Here is a 22688-nt window from a genome sequence, read left to right as displayed (position 1 = left end):
GCTGTACGACCGCACAGTAACCTGCCATTGACTCGTTTATAGTATCGGCCATTAGAATTTCTGTGCGGCGAAGTTGATCATTTCTCAGCGTGAGAAATGGCATGTGTGGCGTGTGAGCGTGTGAACTTGTTGAAATGCGTGTGTTTCACGCTCATTGCGTGAGACTTGAGAGCCCTGTATTAGCTAATTTGACGAGCACTTACTGGTCAGAATGGATCTTCAAATGACAAACAAAGTTGGAAGTTATGCTAGATGCTTAACACTCAAGTCATTCAAGTCATCGTGTCTCAAGTCAAGTCAAGTGCCAAGTCTTTAACTTCCACGTCCGAGTCGAGTCTCAAGTCTTTTATTTTTTGTCAAGTCAAGTCACAAGTCATCAAAACAGCGACTCGAGTCGACTCGAGTCCAAGTCACAGTGACTCGAGTCCCCATCTCTGGATATCTTACAGCAGAACGGAGACTCAGACTGTACGAGTGCAGAATAGTTCTCATGGTGATGCATGAGGTCAAAGCTGCTGCCTGCTCATGTCCTCTGAGCTCCAGACAAAGTCTGACATTACACCAGACTCTGGCGGCCATCGTACGGTCCTCTTCTGAAACGGACATTAAACGTACCGACATGGAAATATTATCAAATCAAATCAAATCAAATTTATTTGTAGCACATTTCATGTACAAAACAGTTCAAAGTGCTTCACATAAAATAAAAGCATTGCAGCAGGGAGTGGAAGAAGCATTAAAAATATATAAAAGAATATAAAGAGAAACAAATAAATTCATTTAAATGAATTTAAAAACCAGAAAAGTTCAAAGATAGCGTGCAGATTTCATGCATAGACACATGAGAACAGAAATGTTTTTAACCTGGATTTAAAAATGTCTCCATTTGGTGAAAGTTTAATCTCCACTGGCAGTTTGTTCCACTTGTTTGCAGCATAACAGCTAAATGCTGCTTCTCCATGTTTAGTCTGGACTCTGGACTGGACCAGCTGACCTGAGTCCTTGGATCTAAGAGCTCTGCTGGCTTTATATTCTCTGAACAGATCACAGATTGTAAACCATCAGCAGGCTTTTAAAATCTATTCTGTGACTGACTGGAAGCCAGAGTAAAGATTTTAAAGCTGCTGTGATATGTTCAGATCTCTTAGTCCGGGTTAAAACTCCAGCAGCAGCGTTCTGGATGAGCTGCAGATGTTTAATGCTCTTTTTGGGAAGTCCAGTTAAAAGAGCGTTACAGTGATGGAGTCTACTGGAGATGAATGCATGGAGGAGTTTCTCCTGGTCTGTTTGGGGAGGAAACCTTTAATTCTGTTTCAAATCAAATATTAAACGTCTATAAGATATCTAAAAGTTCAAATTATTCCTCAAACCATTAGAGGGAAAAACCTCGACCAACAGCCTCTTCCTGTGTTTGTTGCAGCCGCGAGTCGCCAGTTGACTGCAGCGTCACCACCAAGCGCTCCAGACACATGAGCAATGACGGGGCCCTGATGCCGTACCAGGCCTCGTACCCCGAGCCCCGCGTCAGCCCCCAGACCGCCGCCCCACCCAGCAGCAACACCGAGGAGAAGAGGGTCATCGTGCCAGCAGGTGAGTGCAGTCGCTCAGTCACACGCTCCCCGTCACAAGACGGTTTCCCAACAGCTGGCACACATGGCGCTTGTGCAACAGCCTTAAGTGAATCAGACACGGGCACGGCCTTTCTGCTTTCTCCAACCCAGTGATACTCACTATTTTATTCACTACAGCCACATTGGACGAAGAGCAAAATCAAGGTTAGAACCACTTTTACCACAACATACTAAAGTCCCCTTTTGCAAATATGCATTTCTACATATAAAACATCCCACAAAAAAAGAAACAACACAGCCAATACATTTTCAATTCAGACCACATTTACCTTAATACTGGGATGAGTGGAAGCTGGCGTGCATGTCCTCGACTTTCTTCATGTTGTATTTGTAGTTTGTTGTTGTAATCATAGTGAGACATTCAGGATGAGCATGGTTTTTGTGCTGGTTTTTGCCCTTTTTTAATCAAAAACTGATCCATGGTGCCTGCATCTCGCGCTGGCTAAAGGAGCTAGCGTGCGGTCAAGTGTGACGGTGGTTTAAGCGGGCTGCGTTGCCAGGTTTGCCAGTGTGCCCCCTTTAGGAAACACCATTAAGCCTTAATTAATACTTAATAAGAATACTTCATAAACGCAAAATTAATAAAATTACCTAATACTGTGCAGTATTCACTGTGTGTTATTTGAAAAAAAATATTGTTATTGTTACCATATTGTTATAAGCTACTATGCGAACCCAGATCATTTTAGATACTTGCAGATGAGGAACTTTTTCAATAAAGAAATAAAAAAAAGCACAAAAATTCAATAACCAAAACCATAACTGAAGCCTATAACGCAAAGAAATTCAGAATAATCTCTACAATTTATGGGCATATAATGGAGGCAAGGGTGAATACAACGACATATGTAAAACTGAAGTGGCAGACAGAGCTAGGTGTGAACATATCTGATGATGAATGGTCACATATTTGGAAAACACAGCAGTCAACAACATCATCACGTGTTTGGAGACTACATTTCTGGAAAAATTTAATTAGATTTTTTATAACACCCAAAATTAGGAATAAACATACTTCATTACCACAGCCATGTTGGAGAAGCTGTGGAGATGTAAATGTGAACCACTCACATGTGTTCTGGCTCTGTTCTAAAATCACAAAATTCTGGGAAGATGTTCATTTGGTTATGTGCAGAATTTTGGGTTATGTTGTATCCAAGTCTTGTACATTATTATATCTTGGTGTTATTACGGAAAATGTTGTGTTGAGAGATGATAGATACATGTTGAAAATTATGTTAGTAGCCTGTAAAAAGGCAATTACAAGAAAATGGTACAAGACAGACCCACCATCCCAGGAAGATTGGTTGAAAGTTATGGACGAAATACATATCATGGAACAACTGACTTATAAAATAAGGACTCAAGAAGGTCAATACTGCCGGAAGTGGGAGAAATAAAAACGACAGGACAAGGACAATCACATTGACATCGAAAATTGATCAAACTGTAGAAACATGGTGATCCAACATGTTCTTTTTCACTTTTTTGTTTTTTATTTGTTTCCCCCCACTCCCCTTCCCCTTGCATGATGTTATACACTGCTAAAGAAAAACAATAAAAAGAAAGTATAAAAAAAAGCTACTATGTGAGTGCGAGCCGCCAATTAAAGCTGGAGGAGCCGCATAATGAGTATTTCTGCTCTAACCAATACAAGCCAGCCGCCGCCGCCGGGCGCCACGAGTGACGTGACGTTGGGGTTTAAAGCCAACGCCATTCAGAAAGTGTGAAGGATAAATTTAACACTGTAGAAATGTGATGTTAAAGAGAACAAAGAGGAATAAACGTCTCAGTTTTAAATCTGCCCGCTTCCCTTTTCACCCCGATTATGAGAGAAGACGAATAACCAGCAGCTACAACTGAAATTTTTCAGGAAAAATCTGAAAGATAAACTTGGCTACAGCATATTTTTGTTATTGCCATTAAATCTCATATCGTAAAACCATTTAGAGCTCCGATGTTTGTGCTTAAAGGTCACAGCGTTGACATTTATCTCGTTGGCGAGTCAATCTCACCATCCAGCAGCCATAAATCAATGTTCATGTGTTCATGCACGAATCCAGAGGCAGAAAAAAAGCAACATTTACTCATCATCTGGTAAAAAAAAGAAAAAAAATAGCAGCGAAAACTGTATATTCGTCACCCATTTTAAAAGATTTACATCCTCATAAGGATGAGATGCGTTCAGATGATGAAGAGGAAAGTCACAGATGAGGGCTGGATACTAAGACACCAGTGAGTCTTAATCTGTCTCCTTCAGCCTCTGTATGAGTCACTAAAACAACAACATCCTGCAGAACTCCCAGAATCCGCTCTAAAGGACCCTCGGAGGCTCGTTTGTGGTCTCAGACGGAGGCGAGTGTCACGGACAAGTTGAAATTCACGTAAATTCCAAGCAGATTGATCAGTGAGTCATCAGCAGGGTGTTTCTGCTTAATAATGGCCGGATGTTGCATCAGAGCAGCATGTGCGACTAAAACAATCAGGACCCGAGGGTGTGGTGCCCGCCGCTCACACCACTCACACTTTGCTTGCTTCTGGAAATGAGCAACTTGAATTTACTGGATCAAAAAACAGAGAATCTTTTCCCACTCTGTGACGTTTCCTTCTCCCACTCTGTGACGTTTCCTTCTCCCTCTGTAACGTTTCCTTCTCCCACTCTGTGACGTTTCCTTCTCCCTCTGTAACGTTTCCTTCTCCCACTCTGTAACGTTTCCTTCTCCCATTCTGTGACGTTTCCTTCTCCCACTCTGTGACGTTTCCTTCTCCCACTCTGTAACGTTTCCTTCTCCCACTCTGTGACGTTTCCTTCTCCCACTCTGTAACGTTTCCTTCTCCCACTCTGTGACGTTTCCTTCTCCCACTCTGTGACGTTTCCTTCTCCCACTCTGTGACGTTTCCTTCTCCCACTCTGTGACGTTTCCTTCTCCCGCTCTGTGACGTTTCCTTCTCCCGCTCTGTGACGTTTCCTTCTCCCACTCTGTAACGTTTCCTTCTCCCACTCTGTGACGTTTCCTTCTCCCACTCTGTGACGTTTCCTTCTCCCGCTCTGTGACGTTTCCTTCTCCTTCTCTGTAACGTTTCCTTCTCCCACTCTGTAACGTTTCCTTCTCCCACTCTGTGACGTTTCCTTCTCCCACTCTGTGACGTTTCCTTCTCCCACTCTGTAACGTTTCCTTCTCCCACTCTGTGACGTTTCCTTCTCCCGCTCTGTGACGTTTCCTTCTCCCGCTCTGTGACGTTTCCTTCTCCCACTCTGTAACATTTCCTTCTCCCACTCTGTGACGTTTCCTTCTCCCACTCTGTAACGTTTCCTTCTCCCACTCTGTAACATTTCCTTCTCCCACTCTGTAACATTTCCTTCTCCCACTCTGTGACGTTTCCTTCTCCCGCTCTGTGACGTTTCCTTCTCCCACTCTGTAACGTTTCCTTCTCCCACTCTGTGACGTTTCCTTCTCCCGCTCTGTGACGTTTCCTTCTCCCGCTCTGTGACGTTTCCTTCTCCCGCTCTGTGACGTTTCCTTCTCCCACTCTGTGACGTTTCCTTCTCCCACTCTGTGACGTTTCCTTCTCCCACTCTGTGACGTTTCCTTCTCCCACTCTGTGACGTTTCCTTCTCCCACTCTGTGACGTTTCCTTCTCCCACTCTGTAACGTTTCCTTGTCCCACTCTGTGACGTTTCCTTAAGGACGTTTAAGGCTTTTAATGTGGAAAACAAGATTTTAGAAAGTCTACCGGGGGGTTTCGACTGTTTCCATCCCATAAGGTGCCTGCCTGCAGTGTTTTATGGGTTAACTGTTCATTTAAACACTTTTTACCTTGGATAAAATAAGATTAAAATACAGGTGACAGTCTAACGAATGTGTTTGTTTTCATCATGAAGGTGAACAGAATACAGCTGAGGAGCAGGTTTTGAGCTTTCACTGAGTGGTAATACCCACCCGACCACCTTTTCACAATCAGTAACGAGGAAGTCTTGGTGTCATCAGTCGTTTCCGGTGTTACTCAGCACTTTGATGTCATCCGAACAAACAAACAACTTACTACGTCATGTTTTCACCCCGGAACGAGAGACTTAAAAGATTCCCTTCAGACATAAATGCAAACTTTAAATGCTTTAAATGCTTGGTGTGCTGGGGGCTTCGACTCGGCCGGTTTGTACTTCCTGGTCTTAAGCTCAGATGTAAGATCCGCACAGATAAACTTTGCCTTTCAGTGTTTCTTCAAATGTTTGCACAGGAAGTCACTTCTTCTGCAGATCAGCTCAACCCCGGTTATTATTAAGAACTCTTCAACCTTTTGTTTGGAACTTCTTTTAAAGGGATAGTTCGCCTCTTTTGACACGAAGCTGTATGACATCCCATATCAGCAGCATCATTTCTGAACATCTTCTTACCCCCTGCTGCGTCCTGTGAGCAGAGTTCCAGCCTCGTTTTGGTGTTGATGAAGGTAGTCCGGCTAGTTGGCTGGGGTTTAAAAAATAAAGCGTTTTGCTTCTCAGAACAATATGCGTTCAACAGAGTAATACATTTGCATAACAAAATCGTTCTCCAGGAAAAAGTCAGACCTCACAATCTCTTGGCCCTATTTTCTCTCCCTTCATATCACTGCCTGCTGTGCAGACCGAGCAGCAAACACCGTAACAGGCGCGGCTGTCGGCAGGCGGCAGCAGGCAGTGATACGAAGGGAGAGAAAAGCGGCCAAGCGATTGTGAGGTCTGACTTTTTCTGGAGAACCATTTTGTGATGCAAATGTATTACTCTGTTGAACGCATATTGTTTTGAGAAGCAAAACGCTTTATTTTTTAAACCCCAGCCAACTAGCCGGACTACCTTCATCAACACCAAAACGAGGCTGGAACTCTGCTCACAGGACGCAGCAGGGGGTAAGAAGATGTTCATAAATGATGTTGCTGATATGGGATGTTACACAGCTTCATGTCAAAAGAGGCAAACTGTCCCTTTAAAGCATGAAAACCAGAACACCATCAGTGTGTCTGCGCAGGCTCTGAAACTTAAGTGGTTAAGCTCCTCCCCCTCCCTGTTCCCAGATCCTGAGGTCTGGACCCAGGACCACGTGCGGCAGTGGCTGGACTGGGCCATCAAGGAGTACGTCCTGGAGGAGGTGGACGTGGCGCTCTTCCAGGCGTTGGACGGCAAGGCCCTGTGCAAGATGACCAAAGACGACATGATGCGGCTCACGTCGGCCTACAACGCCGACATCCTGCTGTCGCACCTCAGCTACCTCCGGCAGAGTAAGCCCCCCCCACGTCTCTGACATATCTCTGCAGCTGATAACATTGTTCGCCTCCTGTCGTCTGGTGGTCGTCAGCAAGGTTCAAAAGGTTGTCGTTGTTCCGACAGACTTCAGCTGTGCTTGCTTCAGCCTTTTTTTCCCTTCATGACTTTAAAATTGATTGAAATTCTACCTTAACCCTCATACCTGATTTATAACACAACTTAATTTCTGAAAAGGGACATTTTTGTCCTCTTTTAAAACGACCTAAAAACATCATATGTTAATATTTTTTTCTGCTTTTTCTTTCGTAGATCTTTTATTCCACTTCAGTTCTGATCATAACTACCAAGTTTTCAATTATTTTCAAAAACTGAACCCTTTAAATACTGGTTTATATGATGTAAACGCCAATTTCTGTGAAAAGAAAAACAAACACAAAAACTGCTATATTTTCAATATATAGAATGCAAAGTGGAATTGTTGAGGGGGGATTATTATGGTCTGGGATATGTAAATGATCAGCAGCAACATTGATTTTTAGGGATCTTTAATTTTTTGCTATGTTTGATTTAAAAACAAAAAACTCCTTAATTTCTGAAAAGGGACATTTTTGTCCCCTTTTAAAATGACCTAAAAACATCATATTTTAATATTTTTCCCGCTTTTTTTTTCATAGATCTTTTATTCCACTTCAGTTCTGATCATAACTACCAAGTTTTCAATTATTTAAAAAAACGAACCCTTTAGATGCCAATTTGAACTTTTTAGCCCAAATTTTAAGCCTTTAGGTGCCAGTATCATAACCACCAAGTTTTCAATTATTTAAAAAAAATTAACCCTTTAAATACTAGTGTATATGAGGTAAACACCAATTTCTGTTAAAAAACACACACAAAAACTGCTGTATTTTCAATGTATGCAATGCAAAGTGAAATATTATATGGGGGATTATTAGGTCTGGGATATGTCATTGATGAGCTACAACATCAGTTTTTACAGCTTTTTAGTTTTTCTGCAATGGCAGATTACAGAAACGGCTCCCATAGACATCCATTATAATGAATGTTTGAAATTCGAAAAAATAGTCAAAAATGCACAACTGGACCAAATATGACGAGTATCACTATCTACAGTGTGAAATTAGAGGAGAAAGTACACCCCAAGTGGACAAAAATGTCCCCTATCAGGGATTAGGGTTAAAGTGGACAAAACAGAAACATCTCACAATGTGGGAACTCTTTGTTTTCATGAGGCGCTCGAGACAAACCGTTGTTTACCAACTTTCTGGTCTTCTGTGAGTGTTGTGACTGTAGTTCCTCTTTTCTAACGGATGCTTCCTGCGTTTGGCATAAATCCTGCACGTCATCATGATTTTGGGTCTTTGCTGCATGACCTCATGGTTTTATTTAATGTGTCTGTGACTGAAGAAGCAGCAGTTTGGCTTCTGCAAATCACTGCAGGCCTATTCTGGTGGATTTTCAATGCAACATTACAAAATGAGACCGCAGACCCAGAAGGGAAGGCTGGAACATCCCTTCTTACTTATTTCCAGCTGTTTTAATCATACATAGATAGATTTATTAAAGACTCGTAGTCCAGATCACATAGAAAAACAATCAATTATAAAAGTACATAAAAAGAACATTCATCTCTAGTTCGACTCTAGTTACCTCTATATTCTTGTTTTTTTTTTTTTTTTAATTATTATTATTATTTTTTTATTAATTACAAAATTAATAAAAATTACAAAAAAAGAGAGAAATGACTTTTAAAGAACTTTAAGCAAATATGACTGCATATAATATACACCCCCTCTGTATTAGTTAAGTTTGTGTTTGTATGTATGTATTTATATGTCAAATAAAAAAATCAGTTACAAAAAAAAGAAGAACATTCATAAAACAAAAAAAAAATTATAATAAATAGATAATAATAATAAAAATAATAATAAAACACTCCTAATATTTTAGGAGGCAATCATACCAATGTTTCCAATATACAAAAGTATATCTTACTGCACTATATTTAACATTAGTCAACAGTAGGATAATTCTATTATTAAACTCATTTAGCCAGCAAATAAATTCATACATAAGCTTCCTTAAAACAGCCATCAAAGAGCTGACATTCGCAGACACAAACAGTTCACCGGCACTTCTCCATCTGGGCTTCTTTAACTAAAGTCTTAATGCATCATTATAAGCCACCTTCCATCTCTGAAGGCTCGCTTTTTTTTTATAATTGCACCATGTGTGCCGTATACACTCTCAGAAACTAAGGAACAGAATTTTACCTTTAGGGGTACGATGGCTTGTCCCTGGGGCAGTACCCTCAGAAGGTATAGTTTTGTACCCTTGTGGTTTGTACCTTACAGAGACCAATCTTGTACCTCTGGTGGCAATTTTGTACCCTTATACTGAAGTAGCCTAACACAGACTGTCTATTGTACCCCAGCATGTAGAAAAGAGGTACATATAGGTACCTTTTACCACTTGAGTACATATATGTACCTTTTGGACCCTCAAAAAGGTACATATAGGTACCTTTAGGTCCAATAATTAACCCTAGGGGGTTAACAAGTTCAGTTTAACTTAATCAGAGCAATATCCAAATTTCCCAAACTAGAACATTAGCTTGAGCGTATAACATTGGAACCTGACGGTAAATGTCCTCATCATCTGATAGACCTGATAGGTCTGTCAGCACATGACCGATGACACAGCCACAAATACAAAATAAATACATTAAGCTGCTCCATCCACACAGTTGGAGGAGAGCAACATGACCCAGTGTTGAAGCTGCGGCACAGCCAACACCTTCCAAGTGTTCGTCATAGCATTTCATTCATTCGTTTCCCTTTTCCTTGGTTTCAGGTAGCCCCACATTCTCCTACTCCACAACTCCCACCAACAACACACCACCACCTCCACCTCAGCCCAGACTACAGGTGAAAGCAGGTGAGATTCCCACTCGGACCATCGTCAACTCTCTGGGAGACGTTCGGCTCGGTAACCGATCGGATCAAAGCTTTGAGTCTTTGATCGTAAAACCTGGTTCGGTCACAATAAGACGCTTTAAAAAAGACAAGCACACCCACAGATGAGATAAAACAACGGCTGCAACGAGTCCAGCTACGTTTGAGGTTAGAATTATACAATTCCTTCTTTTCTCTAGGATTTAAACTAGGGCTGGGCAACGATTAAAATGTTTAATCTAATTAATCACATGATTTCCCTGATTAATCGCGATTAATCGCATTTGTACGCAAAATCCAAAACTGAATCCAAAAGTAGCGTATAGCTTTTAGCATTTAGCTTTATTTTAAATGTGCTGCCATATGAATGAAAGTGCCATAACATTTGTTGTGCAAACACACTTTTAACATCAGCATCTTTCTGTAGTTTTTATGTAGAAGCCTCGCTCCACTGTCTGTTTCCTTGAATGACTTGCTGCTATCAGTTGTGTGTTTTGCCTTTAAGTGATATTTTAGACTGGAACTACTACGCTGAGAAGACAATTCAACTTGGCTGTAAATGCAGGAGTTTTTTTTAAACATTTATTTTGAAATACGTGCTTTTATGTTGAAACAAGTAAAACAGGAAGTAGCACCGGTTAGCTCCGTTAGCTTCACACCTGTAGCGGTGATGTTACCTGCTAGTTTATTTTTATTTTATTCCTCCATGCTTTGTGGTGTTTGCTGTAACTGTGTGAATGTGATGCATTCAACAGACTTTTACAATAATAAAACCTGCGTTAACGTGCGATAAAATATTTATCGGCGTTAAATAGTTAACAAGTTAACGCGATAATGATGAGTTAACTCGCCCAGCCCTAATTTAAACATTTAAACTTCACCCTAAAACCTCTCTGCCGGTGGAAGCTTACTCAAAACACTACTGCAAACTCAAACAGGACGCTGTAAAATTCCTGGAAACGGGGTTTTTATTTTTTTTTGCTGCGGTTAGTGATTAATATTCAGATTAAGGTCTCACACGCACACTAAAAACTTGGAGACAATCTGCTGTAGAAGCTTGAACTCTCATAAAATGTGTGTGATCTCATGATCAGAAACAGCACCTCCTTTGATTTAGTTGAGCAGGAAAAACACAACTTATTTAATAAAGTCACGTGAGCGTCCAGCAGGAGTCTTAACGTTTCTCCATCCTGCACCTTTAATATTTCCATCCGTAACTTTACTCAACTCAACTCAACTTTATTTATAAAGCCCTTTAAAAACAGCTGTGGCTGAAACAAAGTGCTGAACATGAGTAACAACACGAAATATAAGGCATAAAACATAAGAACAATGTAAAAACAATAACAGAAACAGAGTCTCATGCTGGATTAAAAGCCAGGGAATAAAAATGGGTTTTTATTTTTTATTTTATTTATTTGTTTTACTTTAGACGCGACATCCTTCAAACTCGTAGCAAAGCAACACCTTTTTTTTCTGCGTTTAACTGCAACCATTTCCTGTGAGTCGAGCAAAAAAGAGCAAAGAGGAGCTACTCGAGTGATTTAAGGATACATAAATAACGCGTTGGGTTTCAGAACCACGTTGAAAAACTCTTTCTAAAAGTCTGAAAGGCTGCCTGGCACAGCGTGAACCTCTGTCGACAAAAAACTGATGAGTCCAAAACTCAACAGCCAGTTTCAGACAGGAAACAGCTGCACCGACAGAGGAAATGTGGGTACGGGTCCTGCTCCTGGGACGCCATTCACAATCTTTGTGGAGACAGCGGTGGCCTGAACAAAAGAACGCTCACCCAAGAAACTGCAGGTCATCTTCAGAGCTGCAGAGTCTGAGCTCGTGGCTTCACTTCCTTCCTTCCTCCTTCAGCAGACCTCTGTCACTGTCCACTTCAAAGAGTCTGGTCTCATCCTTTTTCTTTTGTGCAGAGAGCGGTTTTGATGAGATCGGCCGCAGGAACAGCTGGCCTGCGAACACCATGACTGCCGCAGTGCCTAAAGGTAGGAAAGCGAAACCAGGGAAGGCCTGAAACCGTGAACACCGACCGGCTTTGCATAAAGTCCACTTTGATTTCACATCTACCACTACAGCTTCCACCAGCTGAAATGGAGTTTACCTTGGCTTGCTACTTTTATTGTTACTGTTATTGTTATTTTATTGCTAATTTTATCTAAAATTGTATTTTTTATCCGTGATTAAGTTATTCTTATTGCTAATTTAATGCTAATTTTATCTAAAATTTTATTTTTATCTGTGATGAAGTTATTCTTATTGCTATTTTATTGCAAATTTTATCTCAAATTAGATTTTTTATCCGTGAAGTTATTCTTATTAATTCTTATGAAGTTATTCTTATTGCTATTTTATTGATGACTCTCTTAATATGTGATGCAGCTGCTGTTGTGAAGCACTTTGGTCAGCTGAGGTTGTTTTAATGTGCTATAGAAATACATTTTGAATTGAATTGAAGATCAAAGTTATTCCTTTCTTTATTTGCAGGTTCTTCAATCGAGCACCAACACAGCACAAGAGTTACGGAGCCGGCGCCGAGAATTGTGCAAGGTATCACCAACACTTAAGAAGTATTCACACCCGTGTGCTGTTAAAATTGGCTTTGTTCTTAGACATTATAAGTGATATTAAATTGTCTTTTCCACGATATATGACCTTAAATGATCCAGGCATAGTGAGACAAAACAATTAGCCTGGGAAAGCAGGTGCAAGATTCACACACACACACACACACACACACACACTGTTTGGCTGATCCAGAGAACATGACGAAGCATGTTGAACCTACTCATGTCCAACCAATGTGAAATAATGAGGCATATAAATACAAAATATACCCGGAAATCGGGGCTCGGTCTGACGGATTTCCTGCGGGAGCTCTGATATGCTTTAGGTGTGACCACCAATAAACACTTTATTTAACTTGAGATTCCTCCGGCTTGTTATTGAGCTTCCAATGAAAGAATCGAGCTAACAGTACTGTGCACGTAAGCACTGCGTTAGGAGTTAGAGCCAAGAGTCTCTACTTAAAGATGAACCGGACAATGTGATCATAGTTTCTGTAAATGCTTCCAGGATGTAGTTACGGGGAGTTCATGAGAAGACTAAACTCTACCAGTAGACCGGTTAATAGCAGGAGATATATTAAGGGAAAAAAAAACAAAACTGTGAAACTCTTGTGTGAAATTTTCTGAAAGAAAACGGTGACTAACGCATTACGTGCTCTGTCCTATCAGCAGCTCTGTATCGCCTGCTATTATCAGGCCGGGCCAATTGGTGACGACGGAAATCATGAGCCTTGCTTATCGCTCTAAATCCAAGTGGTGTGAACAGCTCTAAATAAAAAGGTGTGAATGCAACAAAGAGATAAAATCACAGCTTCTTTTAGCTGATGTGCAGGTTTCTGTGCACAGAGAGTCTGATGAGCAGAGCCAGTAAAGATGGACAAACAAGCCGAGCCAGAACTAGAATGGCACTGCCACCTCCAATTGGTGATGTCATCCGACACTGGACTCTGTGCAGTTGTAATTTGGGGGCTTGAGAATGGGTACAGCTAATGAAATTAGCACCTCATAGAGGAGTGGTTCTCAAACTTTTTTGGTCATTCCCCACTTTGAAAGAGCCCCACCTGCCCCCCGTCGCCCCAAAAAAAATATTGACAAATCACATTTCAACTTTATTGAACTAACACCAAGTAACGTCATATTTTATAATGAATAAAAATCAATTACATCAAATAACACAAAGTTCAAAAAGAGAAAATAAAAGTGTTTCATTTGCGATCTGTGCAAAAAAACAAAAACAACTAAAATTTATCCCTGCATTAGTGGCTGCACACTGGAAAAAATCGAAATCTTACCAAGTATATTTGTCTCATTGAGTATCTCATTACACTTGATATAAGACACAGTTGCCTAACAAGTACCATTCCAGCCAGATATAGGGACTTGTTTTTATACAATACATCTTGAATATCTTGTTAAGTGAAAAAGTCTTGAAAACAAATTGTTTTGAGTCACATATCACATGAAACAAGCTTTTTTTTTTTTACATTTGAAGAGGTTTTTAAGCTAATTTCAAGATCACTTTTAACTCAAAAGTCCTAAATATCACATTTTATTTCAAGAAATCTTGACAGGCTGATTTTCACTCGTTCCATTGGCAGATTTATTTTGCTTATTTCAAGCAAAACGTCTTGTATTTGTTGTTTTTTTACTTATTTTTGGAGGGGCATTTTTTCCAGTGCAATGAGCCTGTTTTGCACTGCACAACTTCTCAAAACGTGGTTGCAGGCTTGAAACTGCCACTCTGAGTCATGCTCAATGTTGAGCTGAGATCTGTGTTTTGTTTTCAGAGATGCCACAGCTGAGCACTGCGGGTTGCACTGCGGGATTCTGTATGCAACTTTGTACGAGGTCATTTGTGCTCGACTGTTAACCGCAGCCTTTACCAGGCATTGCTCCTGCTGTCGATTTTCAAAGAAATCCAGTGGCTTGTTAACGTGACAGGGGTGTGTTATAGTGATGGGATACTCGAGTTTGTATGGGTCACTCACTAAAATGAATCGGGTTTTCGAGTCACTTGAATCAATCACTCAGAGTGTCTGCCACGGAATGTACAAACAAGTTCCAAAGTTCTCAGGTATGAGAACAGCAGTGGTCTCAAACTGATCCGTTTGAGCCGGCCTGAAGCTGATTTCTCTTAAGCTCTAAACTCTGTAAACTTTAGCAACATTTGAAACATTTTCAGGCGAGAAAGTAGTCGTTTAGATCCCCAACGTGTTGAAAACCTGAATCTGAATTCGGCGCTACTAAAGCTAGCCGCAGTGAGCAACGCACTTCCGGTTATTTTCACAAAATAAAATACCCGTTGCCTTTTATCATAGGGAAAGCCATTACCATACAATTGGTGCTTTTGTTTTGAAAACAGGAAGTGAACCTACCCTCGTTGTAGCTAGCTTGAAACTGCCGTTTTGACAGGAAATGACGATCGGCGACGTCACGTTACGTTGCATCTTGGGTAGTTTGAGTATGAGTAGTAACCTCATGATGCATACCCAACATTTCAGAGAATCTAGTATGCATCCGGGAACTTCTCGCTTACTCAAACTCGCATACTAACTCAAAAAGTTAGTAGGAGTAGTGGGAGAAGTATGCGGTTTGGAACACAGCCCAGGTCTTAACCAGTTCAGTTGATTGAATGAAACAAGTCAGCTGTGCTGCTGCAGGGTTGGAGCAGAAACCTGCAGCCACACCGGCCCTTTCACGGATCAGTTTGAGACCCCTGGCCTACAGCCACCGGTCTGAACTCTTATTGCCCAGTTTAGAGCCCCAAGTTGAGATGGTAAAGTTGCTAAAAAGTGAGCCGTGTCCACACTTGCTGCACCCAAGTGCTGCGTTACAGTCAATGCAGATGGGAGCCAGAGCCAATAAAAAGCCACAACTTCTGCAAAGTTATGCGATGTAGAACTAAATGCAGATTCAACACGTTCCTGCACCCAGAAACCAGATTGATGTTTTTTTTTGACCAGCGGGAAAAGGGCTGAAGTGTCGACAGGACACTACCGCCCACACATCAGTTTTTATCTCGACCGAGATCAACCAAAATCAGCAACATCGACTGTGTTTGCATGGGTGGGGCAGTGGGCGGAGCCTCTATGCCACGTCTCCACCCACTGAACATTCATAGTTTGCAAATAGGCATCACTGATGTATGATCTGAAGGAACCCATCTCAGTCATATCCGGACTCTGTTTCGCTCAGAGGAACGAAGTGTCGACATTTAACCCGTCTTTATATTCATCGTATGGTTAACAGTTCAGTCTCCCAAGCATTTTAGAGACATTTTTACCAAAAATGACTCATATGTTCAATGTTCAGCCAACAGAACTTTCTATGTGCAGATTATATAAGTGCTGTATTCATTTATTCATCTAGTTTTCTGTCTCTCGGCTCCACAGAAAGTTTAATTAAAATGTAGAACACGCCTCTGGATTTTTCTTTTGATGTCACCATCTTATAAATCCCATTTTATTCGACTTGGTCGATTCATCCTGACATCTAGGCTCCTGTTATTCAAGCTCTGACTGATCCAATGATCCTTTATTCTAGTGATGCTCCGATCATGATCGGCCGATAATGCCCAAAAATAGCCTGATCGGCGATCGGAAAAATATGCCGATCAAAAAACCGATCACGTGACGTAAATTACTAGCGACCACTTTCTAATGTGGTACGTGACGTGTGTGCAGAACCGAACAGGCAAAACCTCTACAGTGCATCTCGACAACATGACCTCTCCTGTCTGGAATTTCTTCAAAGTGTGTCAGAAAGATGTGAAACTTACTGCGGTCACGCCATCTGCGCTACGGAGAGGCACGGTCGCGCTAGCTACACTTGAAAATCGAGTGCCCGTTTACATCGCGTCGTACGGTAAAACGTGTGAGCGGATTTATGGTGCATTCAAGTGCACCCCGTAAACTCAGCAATCTATATCGAAGTTGATTTTTCATTTGTTGGAATACATACACCTGTCATTACTTGGTTGTTTTTTTACTACGTTCTTTTTAATGATTAAAACAAAATGATAGAACAAAATTATTGAAGCATATTCAGAATCAAACTCATTTCTGCATAGTCAGATTTGAAAACTTCATTTTGAACCAAATCAAAATGTTCTCTGCCGACTCCACCAGATTCTTGTTCTACATGTCCCCAGCTACCTCTGTGGTGATTTTCAAGTCATTCCACTGCATCATTGTTTAATAATCTGATGCTGAAATCAAACCCAATGCATGTATATGGCTAGATTAAAAAATTCATTAAAAAAAAAATTCTAATTGTTTTCTGCAAACTCCACCAGATTCTTGTTCTACATGTCCCCAGCTACCTCTGGCGGTTTAATTTCTATAAATGGTGCACTCTCTGCTAGATGAAAGGCATGGAAATGTCCGATTCCTTCCGTGATCGGCAGTGATCCGCAATCGGGCAGATCATGATTTTGGTGATCGGTGATCGGTCCAAAAAAATGTTGATCGGAGCATCACTACTTTATTCACACATATGGCTGAACCAAGCTTTGCAACAGCAGATCCAGCATGAAGACACGTTTAGTCTCCTCAGGAGGGCACTTAAGATGAAACAAAGGGTTAATCTAGGCACATTACGACTTAATAAGAAAAAAACCTTCAATAAGATCCTGTTTTTTTTGTTTTTTTAATTTACTTTTTTTTCGTTTTTATTTGGTAACATACACATATGTGCCAGTTGGGCACAAAAACATAACATGAAATGACGAAGGGAGGATTGTGCACGAAGTAAAAGGGCAGTAACAACAATGGAACAAGTATATTCACCTGACAAACAGCTTCCATCTAGAAAAGGAAATTAAAAGATTACCTATACTCTATGGGACTGTCTTAATACTTTTTCTTCTCTTTTTTGTTTATAGTTGCCATTGCAATTTAGTCTTTTGATTTATTGTAATTTATTTCTTGATTCATTGCTTGATTATTGATTTTTGTGACATTTTTATTCTTTGTTTTTTTCTCCCTCTCATTAATCCATTTGTTGTTTTATCCTGATAAGATACATTTAATTTTGTTTATTTATCTTAATGGTGAGGTTCTCGATAAGCCCTCCCAGGGTTTCTAACCTCTCCAGCACTGATTCATTGCAGCTTATCATTTTTTATCTATTGTATATATATATTTATTTATTTTATTCTATTTCTTTCTTTTATGTGACACTCTTGTTTGTAATGTTTTATTAAAGTGCAAACAAACAATAAGAATCAACATAAGCACATCATACATAGAAATATAAGGATGCTGCTCGAAAACAGGGAAAAACTATTTAAAATAAAATCTTAATAGAGGGTTTGAGCTAGATCTATATCGATCTATATGAAATCAGGTCTTACAGTTACACATAGCTGAGCCATTTTGACGAGTTCTCTTCAAAAATATCAGTTTGGTTTCTTAATTTCAATGTAATTCTCTCCATAGCATATATATTATATATGAAAACAATCCAAGATCCTGTTTTTGTTCTTCTCTACAGACCCGTATCAGACATTGGGGCCCATTAGCAGCCGGCTCGCCAATCCAGGTAAGAGTCGAAACCAAAAAGACAGACGACACAAATGAGGCCTTTACACTGTCTGCTTTGGCACCGCGAGCGAAAAGCAAGAAAGGGCTTACTTTCCAAAGAGGAGTGAATCTCAGGCAGCACGTGTGTCAGCAGATGTGCATCACGCTTACACGAGACGAAATCTGGCGTCCGTCTCACCAAAATGACTGTTTGCCCTGCTGTTTCCTCACAGAAGGCCAAGCCCTCAGCTCATCCAAGAACCGAACAGGCAAACAAAGTCCGTACAAGCTGCCTGACCCCAGCGCTCACAGGCCTGTGGGTAGGTTTCTGCCCCAATGTCCGTCTCCTCTTCCAAGCCACACAGTGAAAAGGTCACATTTGATGTAAAACAAATATTTGACCTGGCGTGTTCTGTTAAAGCTGCAGCCACAACAAAACCAAGGCCCCACGCAGGTCCTGAGTAGCTGCATTTATTGACATTTCAAATGCTAATCTTAAAGTCTCCCTCCTGCTTGTGGCTTAAAGAGACAGTTCGCCTCTTTTGACATGAAGCTGTATGACATCCCATATCAGCAACATCATTTATGAACATCTTCTTACCCCCTGCTGCGTCCTGTGAGCAGAGTTCCAGCCTCGTTTTGGTGTTGATGAAGGCAGTCCTGCTAGTTGGCTGGGGTTTAAAAAATAAAGCGTTTTGCTTCTCAAAACAATATGCGTTCAAAAGAGTAATACATTTGCATCACAAAATGGTTCTCCAGGAAAAAGTCAGACCTCACAATCTCTTGGCCCTATTTTCTCTCCCGTCGTATTATTGCCTGCTGCCGCCAGCCGAGCCTGTTACGGTGTTTGCTGCTCGGTCTGCACAGCAGGCAGTGATACGAAGGGAGAGAAAATAGGGCCAAGAGATTGTGAGCTCTGAGAAGCAAGACGCTTTATTTTCTGGACGCCAACAAACTAGCCGGACTACCTTCATCAACACCAAAACGAGGCTGGAACTCTGCTCACAGGACGCAGCAGGGGGTAAGAAGATGTTCATAAATGATGTTGCTGATATGGGATGTCATACAGCTTCATGTCAAAAGAGGCGAACTATCCCTTTAATAGTTACATGCAGATTATTACACACGCTAATTATGCCATTTTCCAAGATGTTTAGACAGAAACTTACGCACTTATTTCCTAAATTGTCTTCCCATGTGTCTTGGTACCTAACTTACTCTGGCACTAGTTCTGCTCTTAGCTGTTTGGTTTTGGAAGGAAATGCACTTATGATTTCTTGTGACCTGAAGTTCTTTTGCCTACCGATGTGGAACACACTTATTGTAAGTCGCTTTGGATAAAAGCGTCTGCAAAATGACCGTAACGTAATGTAATGTAAACTGCCGTGCCTGGCAGCCATGTTGGTTTCACTGTTTCTGTAGAACACAGTCGGGGGTCGGCGCTCCATTTGCTAACGCTTGACGTTTCCTCGCAGGCTCGGGGCAGATCCAGCTGTGGCAGTTCCTGCTGGAGCTGCTGTCCGACAGCAACAACGCCGGCATCATCACCTGGGAGGGCACCAACGGCGAGTTCAAGATGACCGACCCGGACGAGGTGGCCAAGCGCTGGGGCGAGCGCAAGAGCAAGCCCAACATGAACTACGACAAGCTCAGCCGAGCTCTGCGCTACTACTACGACAAGAACATCATGACCAAGGTGCACGGCAAGCGCTACGCCTACAAGTTCGACTTCCAGGGCATCTCGCAGGCGCATCAGAACCACGCAGCGGAGGGCGGGATTGTTAAGTACCAGACTGAGATGTCTTACGTGCAGCCCTACCACAGCCACCAGCCCAAAATGAACTTCATGGGCGGCCATCCTGCGCCGATGCCCGTCTCCCCAGGCAACTTTTTCGGCCCTCCGACCACATACTGGAACTCGCCCAACAGCCCCATCTACCCCGGGTCACCCATGACCAGACATCCCGCCTCCCACTCCCACCTGAGCTCGTACTACTGAGGACGTCACACCTGAACAGGACCACGCAGGAGAGAAACCCAAGTGTGCTCCCACCCAGGAGCGCCTGAGCCCGACCCTGTCCGAAAACAAGGTGATATGACGCTAATGTCCAATTCTGTAAAAGGCATTACGGTGGTTTCTGTGGCCCCTTCCTTCTCAACAATGGACGAAAGGCGATGGTTTTTATGGATATACCCGTGGCACACTGTATTAATGGTAATTCAAGTTAAGATTTTTCGCTGCATTTGTAAGTACTTTGTTTGATAGTAGCCGTTTAAAAAAAAAAAAAAAGGAATAAAAAAAAAAGAAAAGCCGTAGCTCTGTGAGTAGTACCAGTGTTCCAGGACTCCACAGGGTGAAACTGCAGTTATCACATTTAGAGACTCTTTGTAAAACAAAATTGTACAGAATGGTTTTCATGTAACAATAAACATTTACGCATTATCTAAAGGTAAAAATAAAGCTTCCATCTTTCTGTTTGAGCACATAATGCAGCACAAGTTTACACCCGTAGAGGGAAACGGACACATGGGGAAAACACTTAGGCTGTGTTCGAAACCGCATACTCATCGATCAGACAGTATGCAGAGCGTTTACCCACAATGCATTTCGCTCCTGCCCGAGCCGAAATCAGCCGGCCTGAAGCTGATTTCGCTTAAGCTCTAAACTCTGTAAACTTTAGCAACATTTGAAACATTTTCAGGTAAGAAAGTAGTCGTTTAGATCCCCAACATGTTGAAGATCTGACAAAATACCGGCTATTTACAATTTTGTTCCCAGGAATTCGGCGCTACTAAAGCTAGCCGCAGTGAGCAACGCACTTCCGGTTATTTTCACAAAATAAAATACCCGTTGCCTTTTATCAGAGGGAAAGCCATTACGATACAATTGGTGCTTTTGTTTTGAAAACAGGAAGTGAACCTACCCTCGTTGTAGCTAGCTGGAAACTGCCGTTTTGACAGGAAATGACGATCGGCGACGTCACGTTACGTTGCATCTTGGGTAGTTTGAGTATGAGTAGTAACCTCATGATGCATACCCAACATTTCGGAGAATCTAGTATGCATCCGGGAACTTCTCGCTTACTCAAACTCGCTTACCAACTCAAAAAGTTAGTATGAGTAGTAGGAGAAGTATACGGTTTGGAACACAGCCTTACTTTAATCAGGATTGATGTCTGGATGTTCAATAAAGTCCTCGTGACGCGTTTCATACGATTTACCTTTTAAAAATACGGACTCATCCAATACTCACAGACAAATTTAAGCAGAGCTGTGGTGGAATGGTGGGCGGAGCCTGCTCAGCCGACCAATCACAGAGGCTGGGACTTCTGCAGGAAATACTGCTCCTCTATGCATTTTATGAGTCTGCAAGAAGTTCTGCTAACATTTAGCTTTACAACAAATAGGTCAAACAAAAGCCACCCGTCACGACCTCTAATGGAAACCAAACACCACGTGATCTCCACCTGATGCCATTTAGCGTGCTGAATAATAGGAAACCACCCGAGCACCTACAGCTGCATATCGAGCACAGTGAAATTAGCTTTTTTGGCTGGAAAACAAAAAGTGTGTCCCTAAATATTGTGTTAGATAGATATAGACTCAGAAAACATGTTTGCATAACACACAACGTCTAAGTCTGACCATACCGGATTTAAAAGCATCTGAACAAAACTGAGCTTCTCCAAACGGAGCATCCAGATATTAAATACAGAATGTAATCCTGCGTGTTTACACTCAGCTGGGATCCAGGGGGCCTTGGCGCTCTGTACACGCTTCAAATGAAGTAAATTTAAGGGTATATCAACCAGAGATGGGGACTCGAGTCACTGTGACTTGGACTCGAGTCGCTGTTTTGATGACTTGTGACTTGACAAAAAATAAAAGACTTGAGACTCGACTCGGACTTGGAAGTTAAAGACTCGGCACTTGACTTGACTTGAGACACGATGACTTGAATGACTTGAGTGTTATTCAGTTCATGTTTTCAGTTTGAATCTAAAATTAAGAAATTAATTGAAAAAATAATATGGATTACCCGGTAGGAGCGCAGGCTGAGAATGGCGTCATGATTGGATCCCTACCCTGTCAGTCAGTCATGCCCTCTCTACATACCTTAGTGTTTATTGGAGTGAATAAACTCATATCAGATATGCATCAACATGTCACCGTGAGGGGGACCAAGAGTTGTCTTTGGCTTTCGTAATTACTATTTTGACGGCAAAAGACGAACAGCTCCGTGCAAGACATGCGGCATCAACATCTCAGACAGCCAGACGACAACTTCCAACTTTGTTCGTCATTTGAAGATCCATTCTGACCAGTAAGTGCTCGTCAAATTAGCTAATATTATCCTGTTAGCCTAGCCGGTAGTTAGCTAACGTTAGCTTGATATGTAACGGGGTGGACAGGTTGGACACATTGGCCAATGATGTTTACTGACAGTTACTTATATCTTTGTGTTTTCACTTTATTAAGATCAGATTCTGCAGGTAAAATTGCAATAAGGTGACTTGACTTGACCAAGAAAAAATTACTTGGGACTTGAAAGCTAAGACTTGAGACTTACACATGTGTGACTTGGTCCCATCTCTGATATCAACACAGACGGAATCCAAGTGAAGCCGCTCTCATCAACGTATTTGCCCGTTTCTTTTGTCCGACGGTGAAACGCATTAGAAACTGGGACTGATAATCCGCCCGTTAAGGCCTGCGATGCTCAATGTGAGCATTTCCAGACCTTCGC

The 22688-nt window shown here is 41.6% G+C and overlaps 1 protein-coding gene across 3 annotated transcripts in view; it reads left to right on the top strand.

Moving 5' to 3' along the window:
* fli1rs (Fli-1 proto-oncogene, ETS transcription factor-related sequence) overlaps nucleotides 1-20402 on the top strand; it is a 33899-nt gene extending 13497 nt beyond the window's left edge. For 2 of the 3 annotated variants that reach the window (XM_075466335.1, XM_075466336.1), the window contains exons 3-10: nucleotides 1421-1590; nucleotides 6682-6885; nucleotides 9743-9826; nucleotides 11769-11840; nucleotides 12340-12402; nucleotides 17913-17960; nucleotides 18175-18261; nucleotides 19417-20402. In XM_075466335.1, coding sequence (XP_075322450.1) covers nucleotides 1421-1590; nucleotides 6682-6885; nucleotides 9743-9826; nucleotides 11769-11840; nucleotides 12340-12402; nucleotides 17913-17960; nucleotides 18175-18261; nucleotides 19417-19940 — 1252 coding nt within the window. In that variant the 3' untranslated portion in view covers nucleotides 19941-20402. The remainder of the gene's footprint in view (nucleotides 1-1420; nucleotides 1591-6681; nucleotides 6886-9742; nucleotides 9827-11768; nucleotides 11841-12339; nucleotides 12403-17912; nucleotides 17961-18174; nucleotides 18262-19416) is intronic. The other variant, XM_075466337.1, reaches the window with a different exon arrangement.
* The last annotated feature ends 2286 nt before the right edge of the window (nucleotides 20403-22688 follow it).

The sequence above is a fragment of the Odontesthes bonariensis genome, chromosome 5 (assembly GCF_027942865.1).
Source record: "Odontesthes bonariensis isolate fOdoBon6 chromosome 5, fOdoBon6.hap1, whole genome shotgun sequence".
NCBI classification, from domain to species: Eukaryota; Metazoa; Chordata; class Actinopteri; order Atheriniformes; family Atherinopsidae; genus Odontesthes; species Odontesthes bonariensis.
The sequence above is the reverse complement of the archived record's forward strand: the minus strand, read 5'-3'. Positions and strand labels throughout refer to the sequence as shown.